Source organism: Aspergillus saccharolyticus (assembly GCF_003184585.1).
Source record: "Aspergillus saccharolyticus JOP 1030-1 unplaced genomic scaffold BP01scaffold_18, whole genome shotgun sequence".
Lineage (NCBI taxonomy): Eukaryota > Fungi > Ascomycota > Eurotiomycetes > Eurotiales > Aspergillaceae > Aspergillus > Aspergillus saccharolyticus.
Genome location: NW_020290628.1, coordinates 72,712 through 95,408, shown reverse-complemented (window position 1 = coordinate 95,408; position 22,697 = coordinate 72,712). Strand labels below are relative to the sequence as shown.

The 22,697-nt window shown below is 53.6% G+C and overlaps 8 protein-coding genes across 8 annotated transcripts; 4 read left to right on the top strand and 4 right to left on the bottom strand.

Moving 5' to 3' along the window:
- Window positions 1-8: 8 nt before the first annotated feature.
- On the bottom strand, window positions 9-1,766 carry BP01DRAFT_297832 (Zn(II)2Cys6 transcription factor; the record flags this gene model as incomplete). Its single annotated transcript, XM_025571891.1, has 3 exons — window positions 9-804; window positions 893-1,501; window positions 1,555-1,766. The coding sequence occupies 3 exons, from the start codon at window positions 1,764-1,766 to the stop codon at window positions 9-11; spliced, it is 1,617 nt and encodes a 538-aa protein (XP_025430670.1).
- An 850-nt stretch (window positions 1,767-2,616) lies between these two features.
- BP01DRAFT_320521 (neutral amino acid permease) lies at window positions 2,617-4,579 on the bottom strand. The gene is made up of 5 exons (XM_025572699.1): window positions 4,221-4,579; window positions 4,101-4,173; window positions 3,714-4,045; window positions 3,106-3,662; window positions 2,617-3,057 (listed from the first exon to the last, which is right to left on the bottom strand). Exons 1-5 carry the CDS (start codon window positions 4,399-4,401, stop codon window positions 2,827-2,829), a joined length of 1,374 nt encoding a protein of 457 aa, XP_025430669.1. The 5' UTR covers window positions 4,402-4,579; the 3' UTR covers window positions 2,617-2,826.
- A 1,386-nt stretch (window positions 4,580-5,965) lies between these two features.
- BP01DRAFT_320520 (LOG family protein) lies at window positions 5,966-7,394 on the top strand. Its single transcript, XM_025572698.1, has 2 exons — window positions 5,966-6,478; window positions 6,582-7,394. The coding sequence occupies exons 1-2, from the start codon at window positions 6,438-6,440 to the stop codon at window positions 7,267-7,269; spliced, it is 729 nt and encodes a 242-aa protein (XP_025430668.1). The 5' UTR covers window positions 5,966-6,437; the 3' UTR covers window positions 7,270-7,394.
- Window positions 7,395-10,612: 3,218 nt separating this feature from the next.
- BP01DRAFT_64357 (putative glycosyl hydrolase) lies at window positions 10,613-12,059 on the top strand. Its single transcript, XM_025579996.1, has 2 exons — window positions 10,613-11,313; window positions 11,370-12,059. Exons 1-2 carry the CDS (start codon window positions 10,825-10,827, stop codon window positions 12,036-12,038), a joined length of 1,158 nt encoding a protein of 385 aa, XP_025430667.1. The 5' UTR covers window positions 10,613-10,824; the 3' UTR covers window positions 12,039-12,059.
- Window positions 12,060-12,443: 384 nt separating this feature from the next.
- On the bottom strand, window positions 12,444-13,461 carry BP01DRAFT_341933 (putative nucleoside-diphosphate-sugar epimerases; the record flags this gene model as incomplete). Its single annotated transcript, XM_025573469.1, has 2 exons — window positions 13,095-13,461; window positions 12,444-13,026 (listed from the first exon to the last, which is right to left on the bottom strand). Exons 1-2 carry the CDS (start codon window positions 13,352-13,354, stop codon window positions 12,444-12,446), a joined length of 843 nt encoding a protein of 280 aa, XP_025430666.1. The 5' UTR covers window positions 13,355-13,461.
- Window positions 13,462-15,033: 1,572 nt separating this feature from the next.
- BP01DRAFT_341929 (uncharacterized protein) lies at window positions 15,034-16,233 on the top strand (the record flags this gene model as incomplete). The annotated part of the gene is made up of 6 exons (XM_025573468.1): window positions 15,034-15,058; window positions 15,108-15,288; window positions 15,339-15,406; window positions 15,484-15,796; window positions 15,876-15,936; window positions 16,026-16,233. The coding sequence occupies exons 1-6, from the start codon at window positions 15,056-15,058 to the stop codon at window positions 16,231-16,233; spliced, it is 834 nt and encodes a 277-aa protein (XP_025430665.1). The 5' UTR covers window positions 15,034-15,055.
- A 1,364-nt stretch (window positions 16,234-17,597) lies between these two features.
- On the bottom strand, window positions 17,598-18,782 carry BP01DRAFT_416344 (short-chain dehydrogenase; the record flags this gene model as incomplete). Its single annotated transcript, XM_025579192.1, has 5 exons — window positions 17,598-18,168; window positions 18,215-18,283; window positions 18,329-18,412; window positions 18,457-18,533; window positions 18,583-18,782. 5 exons carry the CDS (start codon window positions 18,780-18,782, stop codon window positions 17,768-17,770), a joined length of 831 nt encoding a protein of 276 aa, XP_025430664.1. The 3' UTR covers window positions 17,598-17,767.
- Window positions 18,783-19,933: 1,151 nt separating this feature from the next.
- Window positions 19,934-21,164, top strand: BP01DRAFT_383248 (terpenoid synthase; the record flags this gene model as incomplete). Its single annotated transcript, XM_025577413.1, has 3 exons — window positions 19,934-20,427; window positions 20,473-20,846; window positions 20,896-21,164. The coding sequence occupies 3 exons, from the start codon at window positions 19,934-19,936 to the stop codon at window positions 21,162-21,164; spliced, it is 1,137 nt and encodes a 378-aa protein (XP_025430663.1).
- Window positions 21,165-22,697: the final 1,533 nt, after the last annotated feature.

Genomic DNA, 22,697 nt, shown 5'->3' with positions numbered 1-22,697 from the left:
GGAAAAAGTCATGTTGTACGAATACGATCCGTATCGACCCAGGCTTGTAGGTTCATCGTATTCACGCTCTCGCTGCTGTCCAGTCGCGACAGGATCTCAGTGGCACGGCGGATGTATTCGGCCGCGCTCTCCGCCTCCGGCTCGTTGGCGGAGTAGGGACAAGTCAGCATGCCAGCGGCGATGTCCCGTACTTTGTAAGCCAGATGCAGGCCGTTGATCTCGAGATTATGGTCGGGAACATTGTAGAGCAGAAAGAACAGCTGCCGACATAGCTCTGCCCTCTCCCTCCAGAGGGCTCTCGGGTCTGCCCCCTGTGCCGCCTCCAAATGGTCGATGAGCAGGCTCTGCAGCCAGAGATGCGTGACGTGAATATTCACGCGCATGGACTCGAACGAGGACTGTAACGTCGACGACTCCTGCAAGCCCGAGACGTCCGGGGCCTCCCGCCGCAGGGAGGGCGGCACGTTGTGCAGCAGATTGCGCATACATTGCAGCCTGTCCCGCAGGTACGCCACCCGCACATTGGCGTCTTGCGCGCGAACGCAGGCACACGGCTCGATCGAGACTTGGTTTGGATGCGCATGAGAATAGGGGCTGCGGATGGCCGCCCAAAACACACGCGAGTGGATCTTGAATCCCGTAACCAGACACGGGGTGGGGACGGCGGGCATGAGCACCTCATTCTCGAAGATCAGCTCATCGTCCACCTCGACCGGCATGAGATCCTCGGGATTGATAGCCTGCAGTTGCACGGGGTCAAGATACGACAGCCGTTCGCCTAGCATATTCTGTAGCTGCGTGTGGCTAGCCACCCGCCCAACCCACATTAGCATCCGTAGCATCCAAGCCACCAAACCCCACTACCCACCCCAGGAGGGAGGAATCAACCTACACAAACCCATAAAATACCAACCAAAACCCTTTTTTGCGCAACTGCGTCTCGATGCAATTCAATCCCTCATATGCGGAGACGGCATGCAGATTCAACAGCCGCGCAAACTGCATGGCCTCGACATCCAGCATGCGGGCGCGGTTGTGATCGCCCAGCTGCAGGAAGGCGGCGAACAGTAAGAACGAGGCGGCGAATTTTTGGAAGCTGATCTCGTCGAAGTAGTAGGAGGTGCGCAGCGCGAGGTTCTTTTCGTAGCAGTAGCGCACCATCGCGCGGCGCGTGGTGAAGCGCAGCGGCGGGGTGGCGGTGCGGTAGTCTTGGAATTTGCTGGGGAGGGTGGCCACGACGAGGGCGGCGATGGCGACGGTTAGTGCCAGGAAGCCGCTGTCGTGCTCGTGACGGCCGCGGCGGAGACAGTCCTGGAAGGAGGGGCGGTGGACGATGGGAACGAGCGGATAGATGTGCTCGAGGTAGTCTTGCATGATGCGCTGGAAGAGCGAGCGCGAGCAGAGGTCGTCGGTCACGCTGTTGGGGGGTGTTGCATTTGCGTCGGGGTGGTTGTCGTTCGCGAGTGGGGGGTGTCCGCTGTCGCTGGGATGCGTTTGGGAGCTGGTCTGTCTGAGCCTGCGTGCTTTTTTTCTCCATGGGGATCAGGGGCCTACCGCTTCTTAGGCCCTCGGGTCTTGCACGGAACGATAAATGTGCAAGGCTGATTCAGTCGCTCGCAGCGCGCGCATCGCGCCGCAGTCGGGTCGGTGGGAGAGCTCAAGCTCGGGAGCTCGCATTTGACCTTGCGCTTGCGGCACAGGTCGCAGGCTTTACTAGAGATGTCGATGCGCTTGGGGTATGGTCGGACAGGAGCATTCTGCAGCATGTCGTGTTGATAATTGAGTCATACGGAGTAACAAGGCTGAAGAAGATGGGATGAGATGGATTGAATGTACAGAGAGAAATCCCGTCGGAGTTCCGAGTCGAGATGAAAGACGGCTGTCGCTCATTATGGGTGCCTGAGGCTGCAACAAAAGTCAGTTCCTGAGGCACCAACGCAACCACTCGACACAATGCAGTCCGAGTCTGGTACTTCATTTACAAGAGTTGGATCTCTGGATTAATAGGTCGTGATCACCTCATGATAGGTTTGACTACAGTAGCCATTTACTGGACATGATTCTGCTAGATTCCAATCAATCTGCGGTGAGGATTCCCTACCATTGACGAAGAATTTCATTTTGCAAGATTGTTGGGAGGGCGTCTCTAAATCATGTTGATTGGATGAGAGGAGGGTGAAACTGCAATGCAAGGGACACCCAAAAACATCCATGATACCATCAATCCTACCACTTCCACCTGATATAACCATGCAACCCCGGGGCACTTACCACAATTACCACAAACAGACACCAGACAACACCTCCGACGCCGGCCACCCACTGCCGATCACGATATTTCCCCAGACCCGTTACGTACCAGAAACTCCACATGCATCACTTCCCCGCAACTCCATGTCATACGATGGCAAAAAGCCATGACGCGCCGACTTCCCCAGAATCCACCCCCGATGTAACCCTGCGTCCTGCGGGATCCGAGGGCCGAGGGCGGAGGACTGCACCTTACGAATAGTTACGTAACTACCGCGACTACGGAAGAAAATCAAGGGAATCAGGTAACTTGGGAAACTCTCATTCAAATCAGGACCCCGAACGCCGATTATGCCGTGGATAGTGATATCATGATGCCGCCGCACTCATGCAAAGAACGCTCGCTGTGGAGAAGCCCTGGCTAGCGGAGTCCAGCTGCTGCCGAAGACATGCGTCGCGTAGTAGAAAACATTAACATAAACCTAAGTAAAAAAAAAATCCGACCACCAGATCCAACGTGTCGTATGCATCGGAGTCACCGAAATCGTCTCGTTCGTAAGGATAGATTGATGGCGATTAGCTGTCAGTGTTGGCACAGGTGAAGCTGTTGCTGTTGGCGTCATCGTGGATGGCGGTGCCCGAGGCGTACAGACCCAACACACACAGGATCAGACCAAATAGCGCAATGCCAACGTTGAGGACGGTGAGGGCAATCTTCTTGGGGCTGGAAAAGCACTGGCCCCAGTTGAGGTGGATCCAGTAAATACCGCTGAGACCGTAGCTGAACCAACTAGCGAACAAAGCGCTCTAGGGAATGTTAGCGATGCACGAGAAGATACAGAACAAGCAACTTACAATCAAGCCGTTCAGGTCGCTGAACACAGGGATGGCCTCGGCAATGATCCAGGCCACAATCCAGCAGCCAAGACCAAGACCGATCCAGATGGAGACCGAGCGCCAGCCGCGGCTGTGGATGAGGTCGGACTTGTGGCAGGTGCGGAAGTAGATGTACTTCAGACCGATGTGGCCGTTCACGACTCCAGCACCAACGATAGTAGGGATGGCAATGCCGTAGGCGACCTTCTTCAGAAGAGGACCAGCCGAGCTCAGGGCAGGCGACTGAACGTCCTTGCCGACATAGTAGTAGACCACAATAGCCGCAGTGGTGTACAGGCAGATCTCAAAGCCCTGGAGCATGAACAGCGACTTCTTGAACTCCTTGGGCTTCTCCATCTCCGCGATCAGGCCGAAAAAGGCCACGTGCGCGCAGTAAGCGAAGACGATGTTGGAGACGGCGCTGAAGGCCTTGTAGAGAGAGGTGTCGACAGTAGCCTCGATGATGCGGCCGGGGTGCTCTTGAACACCGACGCCGATCATCGTAATCATGACAGCGCTGAAGATACTCAGGAACGCTGCAATAAATTAGTTCCAACGTCCGGAGCGAGATCCGATGGGTTACTCACAGAAGAAAGAGATCCAGGTCATGCCCTTCATGGTACGAGGAATCGAAAGCACCATAGAGATCACCATGCCAATGACACTGAAGACAATCGAGCACGTGGCGTGGTCGGTGATAGTGTTCATCATGACGCGGAAGGTCAAGAGATGGCTGCCCATGACGAAGATGCAGAACAGAAACTGGCCCAAGCCAAACAGTTCGCGGCCGAAGGGACCCAGGAGGATTTCGCCGGCATCAGCCAGGTTCTGGATGTGAGGATAACGCTCACGAAAGAGACCGATGTTGTAGCCGGTGTAGGTGGCCAGGATACCAAGACCGACGATAAGAATGATCGCACTAGAGACGTTAGACCAGGTCGTTGTCGATCGAGTTCGAGACAAGTTGAACTTACGGGACGAGACCCAGAGAAGCCACTGCTGCGGGCAGAGAAAGCACACCCAAAGACACGGACTCGCAGATCATAACTGAAACGTTAGTGGAGAAACGAGGAATCTCGTCAGGATGTACTTACGCAAACCACATTGCCACCACTTCAGAGTCTTGTACTTGATTTCGGCCAGCTCCTCGTTACCGAAGGCATCGGCTTCCTCGAAGCCAGGCTTGTAGTTCTCCAGATCGGCGGAAGCATCCTTCTTATCGTCGATCCGATCGGTAGCGTAGGGAGGGGGGGTTCCCTGGACGACAGTCTCCATCTTGTGAGGTGGTGAGTGCAGGTGAGAGGAACCGGCGAGTGAGACGAAGGGGGACGAGTTATCGTCGAGGCGAGGGAGTGGCAGGAAGGATGGAGGAGAAACAGAAGGAGAAGTGAAGCAGGTGAGCAGGGGAAGAGGCTGGTTATAAAGAAGATTCCGGAAAAAATCCCTGGGGCAGTGGATTGACATGCCGAAAGACCTGGGGAAGATGCAGTGGGGGAATTTGTATGGATGTTCCAGGCACGAGCAATCGGCCCGGGGCCGAGAACAAGCAATCGCCCAACTGTGCCAACGGTTTGTGAACGGAATTGGTCACCAAGCCGATCATCGGCCACTGCGGTCCAATTAGAACCAATACCGCGTCGGGGGCGGAAGCGGGTTCCACCGGGCGGGGCAAGAAAAACTTACCTGCACAGCGGCGGGATGAGGCCAGAGCCCCCCAGTGGCAGCTTTGCCAGGTGCATCCCGGAGTCTGTTCGCAAAGCCGGATCCATAATTACAGTTTCTGTCTCCCATGATTTGCCCGCGCAGTCGTTGTATCGCTTAGCTGCTCCTCTTTCCGCGTGGTTCCCCATCAGATCCAGCTCGCTAAATTGCCGGTCGGGAGTTAGTAGTTGCATCCTGGGGTCCCGGGGGTCGCCGTTAGGATGACATGAAGGGCACGTGAGGGGGCCTCCGCCCTTGCATCGTCCACCTCACTACAGTAACTACTGTGGACAGTACTCAGCTCTCAGCACAGCCCAGAAATCTGCAACATGTAGAAACATGCAGCGGAGTCCGTTGGACGCCGCAGCCTATGCCAACCCGGCCAGACCACTGCAACAATGCGACGCCACCTCCCTCGAACAGGCAATCTGCACGGTAGTGAGAATTGGCTCGGTGGCGCCGCGCAGGCTGGTCGAAGGATTGGCTGGGAGACTAGCGGCAAATGCTTATTTTTTGTACGTAATTTGGTGGCCGTTAGCGGCTGATACTAGGGTTGCACTCGCCGCTCGGTGCAGTGGACTCTCACCGGTCGCCCCATCAGGAGGCGACAGCCTGCCAAGCTTTGCTGCTTATCTGCTGCAGTAGTTCCAGAGCGGGTGACTGGTCGGGAATGTACGTAAACTGCGGACATTGACTGGGAGTGATCTTCTATCTGTTTATCGGCTATCTCTGCTGCTGGGAAAGATCGGGATGCAAGTGGATTTTTGTTTGGGCCTCGAAACAAGCATCCCGCTACAAGGAGGGAAAGTGGCCGATGATGGAGTGGCACCAGAGTGTCAAGTTTAGGCTGTTTGCAGCCGCCGGAACAATAATCCTCCGGGTTGCTTGAAGCGCAACAGAGCTGTCCACGGTGGAATTCAGAAGATGAGCCTGGGCATATTGATGATAACTTCGAGTCAGCAAGGATGAATGTAGATTGAATTGATACACACCCCGTGTGACCTCTTCAATGATAATCACTGGCAGTCTTTGCCACCTTATTCCACCGTCACTGGTATGATTCAGCATAGTAACCAGTGTGCGGAGTCAGATATATATTCTCTTCGAATGTCAATCAGGGAATCGATAACCACCATTATTTCAATACAATTTTCTAATAAATTCGATTGATCGAAAACCTGCAGACTCTGTTCCATGACTCCAAATCATAGTACAACTTACTTTGTGAGTTGCACATGTCCCAACCCTACACAACCTTGACCACTGCTCCAGCCCATTCGAATCGCACAACCCTGGAACACACAAAGCAAAACACTAGTACTCGATAGTCCAATGCTTCTAGGCTCATATTTAGCTCAAGATGATAGCACACCTGCGACACAGCTCTCCACCCTGGGCCCCCCACCTGAACCGATGCTGCGGACCATCTGAATGTGGCAGCCTCAGGCCCCCGCCGGGGTAACTCAGGCAGGAATTACCCCGCCACGCTGCCGACCGAACACCACCTTACGTCAACCACCACTACCACCAACTGACCAACTAAACCACAAGTGTCACTTTCCTTCACAGTCCACGCAACGCGCACAATTCACATTGGAGCTACACGCACAATGACCACTTCATCTCCCAAGCAGACGGTCGTCTGCGTCTTGTAAGTGTCCTGCCCTCCGCCGATCTCTCCCCCGAAGGACCTTGAGAACCCCCACCACATACGGCCTTCAAAACCCCACTAACGCACTCACCACTGTACATAGCTGCGGCTCCCAACCCGGCAACTCGCCCGCCCACCTCGAAGCCGCCCGCTCGCTAGCCCAACAATTCCACGCCCACAACGTCCAGCTCGTCTACGGCGGCGGTACCGTGGGCATCATGGGGGAACTATCGCGGACCCTCGTGGCCTTGTCGGGCCCGAAAGCCGTGCACGGGATCATCCCGCGCGCGCTGGTGGAGGTGGAAGAGGGCTACAAGACGCCTGCGACGCCGGCCTCCTCGTCTAATCAGACGCCCGACCCAGCTGCCGGCAAAGCGCCCGAGCGGACGAGCGCCGGCGGCGACTCGATTGAGGAAACTGAGTACGGCACGGTGACGATCGTGCCGGACATGCATACGCGCAAGCGACTGATGGCGCAGAAGGTGCTGGAGGGCGGGCCCGGGAGCGGGTTCGTGGCGCTGGCGGGCGGGTTCGGGACGATGGAGGAGCTGATGGAGGTGACGACGTGGAATCAGCTGGGGATCCACAAGGCGGGGGTGGTGTTGCTGAATATCAACGGGTACTGGGACGGGGTGCTGCAGTGGGTGCAGACGGCGGTGCAGCAGGGGTTTGTGAGCGCGGAGAATGCGAAGATCCTGGCCGAGGCGAGGAAAACGGAGGATGTGTTGCGGATGTTGCGCGAGTATCGGATTAGCAATGATCGGATGGCATTGGATTGGGGGCAGGAGTGAGTTGCTGAGTTGCTAGTTGCTGAGTTGCTGAAGTTGCTGGAGTTGCATTATAGAGGTATATCAATATTGGTGATTACATGAGGTGATTATATTAGGCGATAATGGAATATACTGACTGGGTCTGGATGGATGAAAAGTCTCCAGATGGACTTGGATGTTCTACTGAGCTGTTATGAGCAAGGAAGTAATGCAACAGAGGTAGTTTCCTGTCACTACCCGATCTACACATGACACTACACCCCCTCGCAATCCTTAACCAACATACAGCCTTTCTGACACCCCCAAAAAAACAACGAACATAATCTATTGACCTCGAACTACGCGCAACTCCGTCAACTCAACCGTCTACAGAGCGTAACAGGTGCAACCATGACAAAAGTAACGCAGGCCTCTACAGGAACAGACGAACCAACTCTTCAAGACATGAGCAACGGCAGCCGCCGCAACAGGAGATGAGGTTATGTTTGGCCAGCTAAGCAGGGCACAGCGGCTTCCTCTCCTCAGACGGTGATCAAGGTACGTATCCGAAGACTAACTTCGAGCCGGACGCCCGCCGTTCTGTGGTGCTTTGGAGGTATGCAGTAAGACAGCGCAAAGAGCGGGTGGATTGGCGCGCTTCTATCGCGGTGAACGACTTATATGCAGGTTCGGTGTGGGTTTTTCTGGACGGTGGATGGTGATCAGGTCAATGGTTCAACCGGACTGAGACCTTGGATTCTTTGGTCGCGTCTAGGAAAAGGAGTTATATTTGTACCTCAAATTGATAGACTCGGATCTAAGAAGGTGCAGTGTACTCGAGATCAGCATGCCAATGAGAATCTTACGCTCAATGAGAGCAGAGGGCTTGCTTTGACCCTTGGGATTTAGGATGCGGATGATTCGTGTCCAGTATGTCGTCCCACCCAAGAATTGCTCAAAGTAGCGCAAATAGAGCATAAACTGTTACTTTACGAGACGGAACCAGCGAGACAAGCCTCGCTTGCCAGATTCTCGGAGTATTGTTCCACTATCGACAACTTAACGGGTGGACTGAGTGGCTGGTGTATCGTCCATGGTGCTTCGCTTTCTCGGGTCGTGTAAATAGGAGTGGTGGGATGGTTAGTGCATTGGTGATATGTCTGCCTCTTGTCTGTATCTTGTGAAGTAGAAGTGATCAAAAGAAAATCAACTAACACTATCCTGGGTGCTTAGGATTCTAGACTCAAGGCAGCCGAGAGCAATGGTTCCGACAGGCGCAGTCAGGCTTCGAGCTGACAGGGTTGAGAGAGTACTAAGCTGGCGCTATGCACACTAAGCAATCAGCGGCTACGGCACGTTAAGCAAAGGATAAACCTTAAACTTTAAGGAAAAAAGCTTGAACCAGCTAATGCATCAGTCATGGTCGTGCGGAGCTAGTCCGCCGTCGGGCACGGTGCTCGGCCTGAACGATTCCTCGCTATTAAGGCACTTCTACTGGGACGATCTTCGGAAGGATTGGCTAGATTAGAAGCAGGTACAAGAACATTGAGGAGCACATGCAGATAAGCTATACGAAGAAGATCGTATAAATTAAGGTGGCCTCCCGGCAGCGCAGCTCAGCATTTAGTGTCATTGCCCTCCGCGCACGATCGCCGCAAATCCTGGTAGTGACTTTGCCTGGTCGTCGGGTCTGCTTGCATCCATCCAGTCGTCGATTTCGAGAGGGGCGGGTGGCGGTAGTGGGGTCTGCTACTCCTGGCAGAACGGTCCAGGTCGACGTGTTTGGTGGGTGGGTTAATTATGGAGAGGGAGTATGTCGGACGCTGTGAGGGGGACCGGGTGTCCCAGACAGTCAGTTCTGTTTCCTGGAGGGTAGATGTTCTGCCATGCTCCATATTTGTTGAGCAGTATCAACAGGAGGATATCTATTGATCGATCTGTCACCAGGTATCGGGTTGGGGAGTTTGGAGGGCAAGCGCGGATGTCAAGGGGGGAGGACGCTGAGGCGGTTTTGGTGGGGGGTTCTCCGTTAGTCCGGCAGGGTATCTATCGTTGGTGAGGGGAGACAGCGAGGGGAATCCACAGAATGTGGAATTGGAGAACCCCGAGCGCCTTATCGGCCCTTGCAGTGTTCTGTTCCACAGTACCCACTCAGCACCCTTCCGAGACCGGCAACCGAGACTGAGGGCCACTGCTGCTGCTGCTGCTGCTTAACCTGTTACGGGTGTTATAACCTCAAGCGGAGTCCTTTATCCGCTCTAGAGATTCCTACTTGACGTTCGTTGATCCCCTGCGAGACGTTAACCATCAACGGTAGAAATTAACATTAACTATTCCGAACTAACTATTACTAAGTTCTGGTTTGCCTATCGCAGCCAATAGAAGTGCATGACGCGACGGGTGCGCTTAGGGCTTTGCCGTTCCGCCACCCGCGGTCCGAGACGACTAATCTCTTAGTATTTGCAATCATTGGGTTCCAACAGCAGGATTAGGATAATGTAATTATCAACCGTGAGGGCGAGATCATTCCTGTCCGTCTGCGAGCTGGAGCTGCCGTAGTAGAATGTGAACATGAGCGACCGCAGGTGACCCCGAAGAACAGAAGTCGGATGGCTGGTCGTGATCGGCAGTCGGTCGGATCAGGTGGAGCCTTGGCTCGACAGCACGAAGGATTCTTTCAGCACTACTGACTTGATACAAGAGAGGAGGTAGGATAGAAGATGATAAATCACTATTCACTCCCGAGTACTCCGTAGTTTTACTGCACCATGAGATGACGCGGATTTTCTATCCCCTGTTAGTCAGCGGTAGCATGCCTCGGCGGAGAAATGATAGTCCGATTACGCCATCGGCATTCGGCACCCCTGAATCCCCGCCCCCAGAATTGTTGTTTCAAGGCAGTCCACCGGCCAACCATGACACATGAAGTCACTGAAGACCTGTCAACAGAGCCTGCAGAGTACACGGTATGCACACACCGACCCAGTCACGCCTCAGTCGCTTCTTCAATGTTGGCCCAACCTGGTCGTTGCTATCTGCATCGACCCAAGACAATGCCCTGGACAACGCGGGAAGAAACTTCACCCTCGGAACCAGACACTGAACAATTCTCCCAATTAACTTTGAAGAACCATAAACCCATCCAGGGCCGACGACTGGGCACCAGGAACTGACGAATTGCCCAAATTTTTCGCAGACCGAACCATAGATGCTTGTCCAAAAGTTCGGTCAGGTTCCTGGCCAGTCCCAGCCTCTCAGCTGCCGCTCATGCCTGGGCTAATGCAAGGAACAGGCGTGCTGAGTGCCTGGTGCCTGACAAGGCACGAGTCGGGGCGATTTACCGCTTTTTTTTGTGCGTCCTTGCAGACTGCAACTGACCATGGAAAGGCGCTGTGATCGGTCAATGTGATCTTTGGATGGGGTCTGCATACGTAGAATTTTCCTGGTGGAGTCGATGCAGAATGTGATGGATCTTGCCTTGCGCTTTTTCTGGGTGATAGATAAAAGGAGGTCTCCTGGGGGTTTGGTTCATGCATTCATTCACGTCTTTCTTTTTCTCCTTCCCTCCTGCTCGTTTCCTTCTGGTAATCTCGCAAAATGCATTCCCTAACACCAATAATCACTCTCACTCTCACCCTCCTCTCTGGCGCCAGCGCCACAAATACCACCGCCATGGACCACGCCTACGCGGCCGCTACCACGCTGCAAACCTACTACAATCCCACGACTGGCATCTGGAACACCTGCGGCTGGTGGAACGGCGCCAACTGCCTGACCACAATGGCGGACCTCTCGCTGAAGAACGAGACCATCAACGAGACCGCCGTCGGCGTGTTCGAGAACACCTTCCGCGTGGCAACCAACACGAACCCGTACCCGGCACGCGGGATCGACGCTGACTACACCGCCGCCAACGGCACCGCCTACACGATCCCCGGCCAGCCGACAGGCGCGGCCAACGCCTCGTTGTGGCTGGACGGGAGTTATGATGATGATATGTGGTGGGGGCTGGCCTGGGTGGCGGCCTACGACGTCACGGGCGTGAGTGATTATTTGGATTTGGCCGAGGGGGTGTTTTATCATCTTGTAAGTTGCTTTTCAATTGTTGCATGGTTCCAGGATAGGTGTTAATGCCCTGATAGAGCCGCGCATGGCCCTCCCTCTGCGGCAACGGCGGCATCGACTCCGACTACACCCACGTCTACGTCGGCGCCATCCCCAACGAGCTGTTCCTGGCGCTCGGGGCGCAGCTGGCCAACCGCGCCGCCGACAGCGAGTATTACCTCGACTGGGCGAAGCGACAGTGGGCGTGGTTCGAGGCCTCCGGGCTGATCAACGACGACCACACGATCAACGACGGGCTGACCACCGCCTGCACGAACAACGGCATGACCGTGTGGTCGTACAACCAGGGCGTCATCCTCGGGGCGCTGGTCGAGCTGCACCGCGCCGCGGGCAGTCCGGCGAACTCCACCTACCTGGAAGCGGCTGGCAAGATCGCGCAGGGGGCGATTGCGGCGCTGACAGACGCGGAGGGGGTCGTGCATGAGTCGTGCGAGCCGGACGCGTGCGACAGCAACGAGACGCAGTTCAAGGGGATTTTCGTGCGCAATCTGAAGTGGTTGCAGGGGGTCGCGCCGAACGAGACCTACGCCCGCGTGATCAATGCGTCGGCGGCGAGTCTGTGGGCGAATGATCGCACCGATGCCAATGGGTTCGGGGTCGACTGGTCGGGCCCGGTCACGGCTGCGGGCGTGAATGCGTCGACGCAGAGTTCGGCGCTGGATGCGCTGGTCGCTGCTATTTGGTAGATGCATAGAATAGTACTATAGACTAGATAGAAATAGATTGTACATAGATGCATAAACACAACTCCCCTGAAGCCTTGAGCACATCCTATACACCACTCCGGAGTACCTCGCAGAACCCTATAACCAAAAGTATAGAATATCCCGGGGGAGAACCCCCGGACCCCCCTTTCTTTCAGCTTCCTGGTAAACTACATCCTAAGTCCAGGGATATGAAGTGTTCCGGGGGAGAACCCCCGAACCCCCCTTTCCTTTCAGCTTCCTGGTAAACTACATCCTAAGTCCAGTAATATAAAACGTTCCGGGGGAGAACCCCCGGACCCCCCTTTTCTTTCAGCTTCCTAGTTAAACTCAGCCCTATAGTACACAGAACATGGATATTTGCTTTCAGCTTGCAGAAAAAACATGTTACTTCCAGCCCCCTATAGCCCTCATCCCCTCATTCTCCAAAACAGCCATCCCCCCCACAAACTCCACCCCCCTCGGTACCCCCCGTATCCTCTCCATCTCCACCCGCCCCATCGCCAACTGCGTCACCAACCCCCCCAACTCCCGGGTCGGCGTCCACCAGCCCGGCGCCCACTGCCCCCATCGTGGGCCCCACCGCCGCACGCAGTCCACATACCCCGGGACAGTGGGGACGTAGGGCAGGATCGCCGTGTGCCCTGCGGGTCCCACGACCGCGGGCCGCACAGACACCGCCTGTAGGGCGGGGGTGCGCTGCATGAGCTGGGAGAGATCGCGTTCAGTAGCGCCTTTCACCCGACCGTAGAGCGGGACAAAGGGGCCTGGGTTCGGGGTGGTGCTCGCGCCGGCCCCGGAGACGAAAACGAAGTTGAAGGGAGCGTGTCCTTTTGTTGGTGTTGTTGAGGGTGCTGTCTGCGACGCAGTCACCGACACCAACTCCTGTGGGGGTTGTTGAGCAGATGGGAGCCCCGCAAACGCCTCTGCGGCAGCAAGTGCGTAATCCCGTGTGATGCGCTTATACTCCCTAATCAGCATAAGTAACCACCCCCGACTAACAGATCTAACTCTATAAAAAAAGAGATGCAGACATACCCCTCCGTAACCGCGTTCTGACTCACCCCTAACGCCCACACACACCCCGTCGCCCCCGCCAACTTCGTCAGTGTTTCCGGCCCATACACCCCAAAGTCCTGGTGCAGCAGGACCTGCACGCGCGGGTCGCCCGCCTCCTCGGCCATGCGCACCGGCCGGCGGCTGAGGATCGAGATTCGCGTGATTTCCGGCGTGCGGAGCATGGCGTCCAGGGCGGCGGAGCCAATAAGCCCTGTTGCGCCGGTGAGGATTAGGTGCATTTTGTTCTGTGCTGTTTGGTTTGGTTTGGTTTGGTTTGGGAGTGTGAGGGCAGGGAGGGTGGGAGGTTCTTATAGCTTGTGGTTGCGGAGTTAGGGCTGGTGCTTACTGTACGGGAATGCTAGATGATGTGATGGGGAGTGACTGGTCTGCTCGTCTGTTTCGCAGTAGGTTCGGTAGTGCCATTAGTGCTGTTTAGTGCAATGCTGACACTTGGGGCTGACGCTGACGGGTATTTCCGCTATGTCCGATCTCCGAGCTGTACAGCTGTCTCTACCTCGCTAGTACGTTTCGGGCACTTCCACTAAACTCTTGTGTTCGCACTACTGTAAGTGAATTATCGTCAATGATAATATATTGAGTGTGGGAACTGCACATAAGCCAAGATCAATGACTGCACATCATCGGCTGTAAATGTAGGTAAATCAACCAAGGCCATCCTGCCCATCGAGCATCTCCACCCACAAAAGGGCTACATACACAAAATCTGCAAACCTCCTTCAGCCCCTAGGCCGCACTCCTTCACACTCCCTAAATGACATATTGGTAGGTATCCTCGACGCTACCCTGGATCTACCATACCCATTTACCCACCCAGACCCTTCTGCGATCTGTCTGCAAAGCCAGCGCTATTCATACCACAGCGGCAGCTACAACTATTGATGATCCTTATCCTGGATTGTGCAAGAATATGAGCGGAATATACTTGTACCAAATTCAAGGACGCTGCAGGCACTGCAGATTTGGTGTGGAGGGTCAACGTTGGGTCGCGGGTGTCGGCATTCACTTTTCCATTGTTTGTCCTGATGGTGACCTTTCACTCGTAGGAGGACCCAGGGTCGGCCTTGTGCTTCTCCATGTCTTGCTCTGGCTCAGCCCTATACTCGGGACTCATTAGCTCCACACGGCCAGCGATGAACGGTAGCTGGTTCCTACCCCTCATCAGGGCTTTATCCTCTGCTTGGACATGCTAGCTTATTGCTCGTGTATAGGTGCCATGCTGGATCGGGGGTCTGCTGCTGTCAATGCGCCTTTCCCGAGGAGGGGGGGATACTGTGGAGGCTATATCGATGATGTAGTCTATAGGAGTGTGCTGGTGGGCATGGCCAGATACAAGCTGGAGAAAAGAAACGAATGGGCGAGGTAAACAAACCCCGGCCATTGGACAATGACGCACGCGTATAGTTGGTTTCTTCAAATGCACTGATCAAAAGTAGCAGTACTGCCAACTTCTTTGTTTAGGGTTGGGGATGACTGCCACTGGCTTGAGCCAACGGCATACTTCCACGCACTCGCAAACACCACGCATCGTCAACGCAGGCTTGCCACATCACGTGCTTCAGCGGACACTTGATCGCGGAGTGATAATTCGATAACTCTCTTTGTTGAACTTCCAGGTTAAAGCATCCAGCTGCAGTTTTGCGGGTGAGTGGTCGCCAAGTAACGAGACAAGCTGCGTGGAAATGGTCTCAGGTGCGTGGAAGATCATGTGGCTGATTTCCCTCATTCTAACAGGCGAACCGCTGCAATCCGCCTCCAGCCGATCGTATCGACAATATGGATCCCGGTCATTCTTTGTTCACGTTCCCTCCATCCAGTCCCAGACTGTCGGGACCATATAAGGAATTCCCGTCCGTTACCGCTGAAGGTACTGTAAACACTCCAGATGAATCCCATCACCATCGCTCTCTCGCTACAATCCAATGGTAGATTCCTGGCCCCATCCACAACCTTCAGAGCGCTCATCGAGAACAGGTCGAAAATCGAGGACCTTCGCTGCTGATTATCAATGGCACCTTCGCCGCCATCGCCACGGTCTTCGTGGTGCTTCGAGTCATCTCCCGCGGGTACATCCTCAAGAAACTTGGCCTCGATGATGCTATGATCGTGTTCGCGACAGTGCTCACCAATTTATTGGTAGTGCTGTCCGGCATAGGTAAGAATCTCACAGATAGCGTACAGCTGGAGGTATTGACATCAACACAGGGGTCATGTACGGCGCAGGCAAGCACACATGGGACTTGGACCCCAACGATGCGCTGGCCGCAGCCAAGGTATACATCATCATCATCATCATCATCATCATCATCATCATCATCATCATCATCTCCCAAACTAACTTGTACCACAGCTCCGATTCATCACCCATATCGTCTATGTCATCGCCAGCGGCTGCATCAAGATCTCGATCTGTCTGCTCTACCTCCGCCTCTTCCCCAACCTCCACCTGATCACCCTCATGACCATCGCCGTCATCTCCGCCATGAGCACCGCCCTCTTCCTGACGACCATCTTCCAATGCTCTCCGGTCGACGCCGTCTACAACGCCCAGAAATACGAGCACTACTCGTGCATCAACACTGTCGCCTACTGGTCCGCAATCGGGACCTTGTACTTGGTGACCGACATATGGGTTCTGGTGTTGCCCATTCCAACGATCCAGGGTTTGTCCTTTTTTCCTCACTAATCCCAAAGCCGTCGGACCTAGTACGCCATGTGAACTGACAGTTCTGCATTGTATAGGACTGCAAACCACGCGACGCAAAAAAATTGTCCTGACGGGGGTGCTCTCCCTCGGTGCTCTGTGAGTTTCCTGGCCCCCATCAGCATATATATTTTCCCCAAACACACCCACCACTAACCACCAAGTCGCACGCGAAAACAAAAAAAAAGTGCCTGCATCGCCAGCATCGTTCGGATGGTTTATATTGTCCAATTATACACGGGTTCGGATCGAAGCTGGGATAACGTGAGTGTCGCCATCTGCTCCGGGGTGGAGCTGGCGCTGGGAATCATTGCGGCGAGCATCCCCAGCCTGAAGCCGATGATCCACAAGTGGGTCCAGGGGTTCCATATCCAGAAGAGTGAAGCGTCGACTTGAGGTGGGTGATGAGGAGAAGGCGCCAGTCAGCTGGTGCGGCTTTCACGAAAGTACTATATCTTTGGATTTGTCTTCTCGACGGCCAGCTCTGTGCAGGAGGACGGGGGTCACTGGGAGAATGTTGTGTCTACTACTTGTACTTTTGTGGGAGGGTTTGTAGGCAACTTGAAATCTGTGGTGATGGCACTTGTGCTATCCATCCCGGGACATCGGCACCGGCTGCCATCCTGGACCTGTTCGGGAGACGACGGGGTCGCAATTGACACCCCCTCCCTTAGATTGTTATTGCATGTATATCCCCCCAAGCAAGAAGCCAATACATACGACCACAGGGTGTGGAAAATAGGGCTTCCCGTCCGCTCAGCCGTTCTCAAGCCACACGCCGGGAGGTTAGTAGTTGGGTGGGTGACCACCAGCGAATCCCTTCTGTTGTATGTTTTTGTTTGTCAATGAATAGAATATTACTACGAAGCAACAGGCATAATGCGGTACTGACTGCCTGCTTTTATTCTATCTATCCAAAGGAGAGCCTGGCCTTCGGGTGACTCGGAATCCGTCCAAGGTCAAGGTATATATACCAACAACTACAGCCTGAATCTAGTGCTAAAAACGTCTTTGCTCACTATTTGAACCTCCCTCGTGGTCACGCTGGGCCAAGTATAGTACTCTACTATATTTTACTCTATCTATTTCTCATATCGAGGATCGTACAAGCCCTAGTAACTCTACAAAAGATCGTGTAGACCTCCAAAATCAACTAAATAGTATACGCTGTAGCCACAATAAAGTTAGTATAGGGAAATAATCTCAAGTGAGACTCAGAGGATACTGTCGCGACACGCACAGCAAATACGTATATCAAGAACCGTCTTAAATTTCTCCATATTACGTACTCCACTGCTAGCATTCCCACCTATCTCGACGAAGAATGGAATTGAAAGTCCCCCTTGGCCTTTCCACCCAATGATCAAAATCAACTTCTTACTTGTTCCTCCTGCCTCACCACTGCATGTATTGTCTGTAAGAAAACCATCTAAACAGTCCGGAGAAAATACAAGAACGAAACTCGTGCCTATGAACATCTTTGGAAATATAAAAACTGAGTTCGGGATCGCGATGCGATACCTGAAGGGTAGGCGCAGGGAGGCCGGACTGGGTGTATACACACGCGCGCATGGAGGACATTGGAGATGGTGCTGGTGGACTTGTAGGGATTGAAGGATTGTCGATGGGTGGAAAGGTGAAGCTGTCAGATCGGAAGATGGCGAGTCCGCCGCAGCGAACAGACACACAGACACAGACCCCTGCACTTGTTGCTTATGTATACTCGATATCCCCGAATTCACCCAAGGGCAAAAGGTCACCGAACTTCCGGCCTTATCAGATCGGATCTCAGTCAAGAACTATTAAAGCTGTCTAGTATTGGTTACACAATTCAAGCATCCACTAGCCCCGCAGGGATCAAGTGCCAATGAATGGTCACCTTGTATCTTGTCAGATCTTACAGCATGTATCCCCTCCAATCCCTGTAGGTCTAAGGAAGAACATACCCCCCGTCAATCAATAAATCACTTCCCGTCATATACGTCGACGCGTCACTCGCAAGATAGAGATACAGCCCCTTGATCTCCTTGACATTCCCCTGGCGACCCAGCACCGCCATCCGGTACGCCTCCTGCAGCGTGTCCGCCCCCGCACCCATCTTCGTGTCGAAGAACCCAGGCGAGACGATGTTCACTCTCGCGAACTCCCGCCACTCGCGCGCAAGCGACTTGCCAAAGTGCGTCACAAACGCTTTCGTCGCATTGTAAACAGGCTGGTCGACCGGCACGTTGACAATGTGTGCGCTCATGCTGGAGGTGATGATCAAGTTTCCGAAGCCCTGGTGCTTGAAAATATCCCCGACGAATTTGGAACAGTAAACCACGCCGTCCACTGACCGGTCAGCTTATACACACTACTTATAAACGGAAATACATACCGTTTACCGACATCTGCTTTCTATACTCGTCCAACGTCTGCTCGAGGAGGGGCTTCGAGATTGCCATTCCTGAGAAGTCAGCTTTGCCCTATTCACGGAGCTCTACACCCCCACCTGCATTGGCAACAAAGACGTCAATCTTCCCGAAATCACGAATCACATCCGTCAACGCGGCTTGGATTCTCTCCGGATCGGACACTGCACATGTTAGTTGGTTTCGCAGGCACACCCCAAAGACCAACCGTCAACTTTGTATGCCACCGCCTTTACTCCGAGCTCCTGCGCAAGGACCGCGGCTTTTTCAACAGCAGCATCGTTTCTAATGAACCATAAACAGACAGAAATCAGCAGTCGGATTCGGGACTCACGAGTTATACCACAAGGCGACATTGCCCTTCGCCTCAGCCATGGCTTCCGCAACCGCATAGCCGATTCCATCGGCCGCGCCTGTCACCACCACCACCTTCCCCACCATCTGAAACTGCTGGAGCACGTTGTTGGGGGTGTCCGGGAATGGGCGAGGAAAGCCCTCCCGGGCTTGATTGCTGTCCGCCACGGTCATGGACATCTTGTGTAATCTTTATGATTGTCTAGCTGGAACGGATGCGGAGAGCGTCATATTTATGTGGTGTTACTCGATCGGCGTCCGGACATGCTCCGAATGTGTCGGGTAAATGAGCATCGGCTAATTATCGCGGGCCGCGTTGCTCCGGTCGCTGGCATAACTGTGTCTGACGGTCTCAAAGCTGGGGAAATGTGAGGTAATCGATGTTCCGACCGTGGGGTTTTCACGTAGATGCAGAAGACTTGAGTAACACGACCCTGCCTGCGAGGCCCGTTACCAGAATAAGACCCTAACGTAGACTCGCAGAGATTGTGCCAAAGGCCAAGGGCTGAAGAGGTTGGAAAACATTTAGGTCTGACGCAAGACAGAGTCTTCTGAACCAGCATATATTAATCATGAAATCTGTCAAAGTCCTGAGCGATGGAGATGGGCTTGTTGCGAGAGCGAACTGGAGAACTTGGACGCAAAAAGCAGACCATCAGAGTCGGATAACAGGGATTAAGTCTGGAGCTCCGGGCGATCCACTGGACTAGTGCTGACTGGGCAGGTCGAGGCTTCTGTCAGGTCTGACCGGTTGGTTCATCGCAGGAAACTTTCCGGTTGGACGCAGGACTACTAGAGTCAGGAACTATGGTCAAGAATGTGCAATGGGCTGGTTTTTGAAACGTGTGTTGTCATGTGTTGTCATCTGTGGCCGTGTTCAAAGCATCACTGTTGCCATTTCGGGGCGTCGGTCGTGTAGTAGTTGGCTCCTCACGTCATCCACATAGCGACAGTCAGGCATCGCGCGCGGGCTGGTGCTCAACTGCAAGAAGAGGTCATTGCGGGATTATTTTCAAGGGTTGAATCAAGGGATTACTCCGCCTGGTTCGGTGGCTTTCTATCCATATATCAGCAAGGGATCGAACAAGAACCGCCACTGTGATAGGCTTTCTCAACCTTGGAATTGTTGGCAGTGCTTTCCAAGATGCGATCACTCAACAAGAATCGACTCGAAGATAGACCATATATCAAGCGACATGTCTTGATAGTCATGCTGTATCTCAGTTGGAAACACTTAAATTGGCTGATAGTCCCCAACACCGGATTTTGTACACCATGTTCGCCACAACCATTCTAAACTCCTGCTCAACTCGTGGTCAGACACTGACAATATGGACGGACAAGGTCCAGATTTCCACTGGCCTACTTACTGGCCATCCGCGACAAAACTCAGAGGACTTCATCCCCAGTTCACGAAGTCTGTGTGTGACCACATGATAGACGAAATCCTGGCTGTCCTTCCGATCGTAGAGGAGAGCAAGATATCTAACATCCGTGCGATGCGTATACCTGCTCTTGTGGCCTTCATGGTTCCCCATTCCACCAGCTATGAGCGACTGACCATACTTTGCAAATGGTTCACTTGCCTACAGCTCTTTGATAACCTATTCGATGATCCTTGGTTCAGTGATGAAAAGTTACCACGTTTGGAGAAGGGACTTGACAGCCTACCAAATGATCTTAGACACCTGGCCACCCAGGGTCAGCTTACCGATGGAACAGCCTACCCAGAATATGTGCACTATGTCCGAGGGGTGTTAGCTGAAATGTTCCGTCTCAGCCCGAGGAAAGACCAGTTGCTCCGTGCGGCCGACTACTTAGAAAGGTAAGCCTCTTCCTTGAGACGAGGTCGGCATACTAAGCGAGTCAGGGCAATCGCGGCAGCACATTCGAGAGATGGCTCGAGCAAGATGTCGGATGATCTGGAGCAGTGGAAGCAATGTCGGGTCGATCGCACTGGCATGTTCCTGCTGTTTCACTGGATGGAGTTCGCACTGGATCTCCACATCCCGGACGAGGTTTGGGAGGATCCTACCATGCAGGTGCTCATGGATGAGGCTTGTCTTCAGATTGGCGTTGTCAACGACCTATACTCCATATCTAAGGAGATATTCTCGAACGACTGCCGAGTAGATTCACGGAGTGTCAACTGTGTGGCGTGGCTTATGCGTGGAACGGGTGAAAGCTTGCAGGAGGCTGTCGATCGATGCTGGGACTACGCTCATCACCTAGAAGACTCTGTCGGTTAGTCATGGTTGCGAACCTGGAAGGATATTGGCTGACAGTCGTTTAGTTCACGCTGCAATCGTCGTCAAGAGCCGGTTCAGGCAGAACAAAGCCATCTCCCAGGTCGTTGACGCGATTGTATACTCCCTCCAAGGGCCTTGGGCATACCAAATGTCAACCGCGCAGCACTGTCTCAAGTTTCTGCGTGTCTCTCAGCCTGTGCCAACACCTGAAGGACTCAAACCGGCAACCTTAGACGGCAGTAAGCTGCCTTTCGTAGTACTTGGAGGCGACCGACTTTTGTCAGACTGGTTGATTGCATCGGCCGCGATCTGATCGAGTGAAACACTGAGAGACGATCACTGAAGATGTGTAGAAAGAAGTTCATTCATTGGGAGTCCCGCCAGGCAAGTGTGCTGCCTGATCATGTGACGGGACCTGTTGCTTCAAGCAGAGTCTCTCGCTTAAGCAGATAACCTCGATCTCATTCACCGAGACTTTCCTTCTCCAACCTCCACGCTTCTATCTCTTCTCCGTCCTCTTCTCCGTCTGCTTCTTTATCTTATTCTCCATCTCTTTCTCCATCCTCTTTATTCCCTGACCCATTCTAGCCATCATCGCATCCCCCCCACATTCATCCTCCTGTCCGTCTCCACAGCGACAGGTACAGACAACTTTAATTATGGCTGAGGCTGAACCTGGCATTGACCTCCCCAATGTTATGGATGGCACAAACGAAAAGTCTGACGCGAACCCCTGCAAAGTCCCTGGATTCGAGCCTAATACCCATGCTGATCACGTCACCGATAACCGTTCGCAAGTGAAAGCTGAAAAGATGTTGCCCATCAGACTCAAAGCATAATCTCAACCTCAGACTCCTCTTACGCAGCCTCGTGTCACTTCAGGGACTGACGCTGGAGAAGCGCGCAAAGTGAGCTTTGGAACTATGCCTGACGCGCTCTCTGAGCCGGATGTTCAAGCCAAGCAGAATTCCAATGAAAACGTTGGCGGTAGAGCAGATCCAGACGCATGGTGGAAGGATAATCCGCCAATCCCCAAAAACAAGCGGAGACTTGGTGGTCTCCATTTCCGGAAGGTGGAGGCTTTAGACAGCGAGGAAAACAACCCGAACGCCCTGGATCATTTATCACCTTTAACTCTATCAAACATAACCGAGCAATGCACCAAGGCCGCCGAAACGATCGTCGAATTCTTGTCCCAGACAAAGGGTGCTATGGTACAAATTGACTCCCCGGACCTCATTCCATATAAGTTTATCGAAGCAAGTCTCTCGGATTCGGACATGAAGATCTTGCAACCCTCATCATGGGGGGAGCACCCGGTAAAGATCGCCTTGCTTCGTCCTCTCGGCGAGCGCAAATCTCTCAACGAATGTTTCGAACCGCAAACACCCACTCGCGCGAGTCACATGGAACAATGTCAGACTTGCCAAGAGCTTCACATTCTAGGCAGGGCTTGGAGAAAGAGGCTGTTGAATATCCCACCCATGCCATTTTTGATCTTCGACATCACTTTCCCAGGAGCTAAGAGCAAATGGAAAAGTGAGGTAAGTGACACAGGTAGAGTCGAGCCGCAGCGCCGTTGGAATCAATCAGAGGGCTCAAATCCGTTAAAGAAATGCCTTGTTACCTTATTTCTTTGCGCGAAGTGCATCGGATATTGATCACAATCGCGACAATAATAAACATTCGCGGCAAAAACTCTACTCGCTTCGCTCTGATGTACGACCTGACTGAGTTTGGAATGCGGGGTGTTGGAAACCGGCTGGATCTCTTAGTGGATCAGCTGCATAACCTAAGCTGTTCATCTTCTGGCTTGTAACTTGCTCCAGTGACTGCGGCAGACGAA

Excerpts from the sequence above, each read along its gene's own strand:
- BP01DRAFT_64357 (XM_025579996.1), top strand. The coding sequence starts at position 10,825 with ATGCATTCCCTAACACCAATAATCACTCTCACTCTCACCCTCCTCTCT. Across the intron at positions 11,314-11,369 it reads AGGGGGTGTTTTATCATCTT|AGCCGCGCATGGCCCTCCCT; the intron begins GTAAGTTGCTTT and ends ATGCCCTGATAG.
- BP01DRAFT_320520 (XM_025572698.1), top strand. The coding sequence starts at position 6,438 with ATGACCACTTCATCTCCCAAGCAGACGGTCGTCTGCGTCTT. Across the intron at positions 6,479-6,581 it reads CAGACGGTCGTCTGCGTCTT|CTGCGGCTCCCAACCCGGCA; the intron begins GTAAGTGTCCTG and ends CACTGTACATAG.
- BP01DRAFT_320521 (XM_025572699.1), bottom strand. The coding sequence starts at position 4,401 with ATGGAGACTGTCGTCCAGGGAACCCCCCCTCCCTACGCTACCGATCGG. Across the intron at positions 3,663-3,713 it reads GACCTGGATCTCTTTCTTCT|CGTTCCTGAGTATCTTCAGC; the intron begins GTGAGTAACCCA and ends AATTTATTGCAG. Across the intron at positions 3,058-3,105 it reads GCGACCTGAACGGCTTGATT|AGCGCTTTGTTCGCTAGTTG; the intron begins GTAAGTTGCTTG and ends AACATTCCCTAG.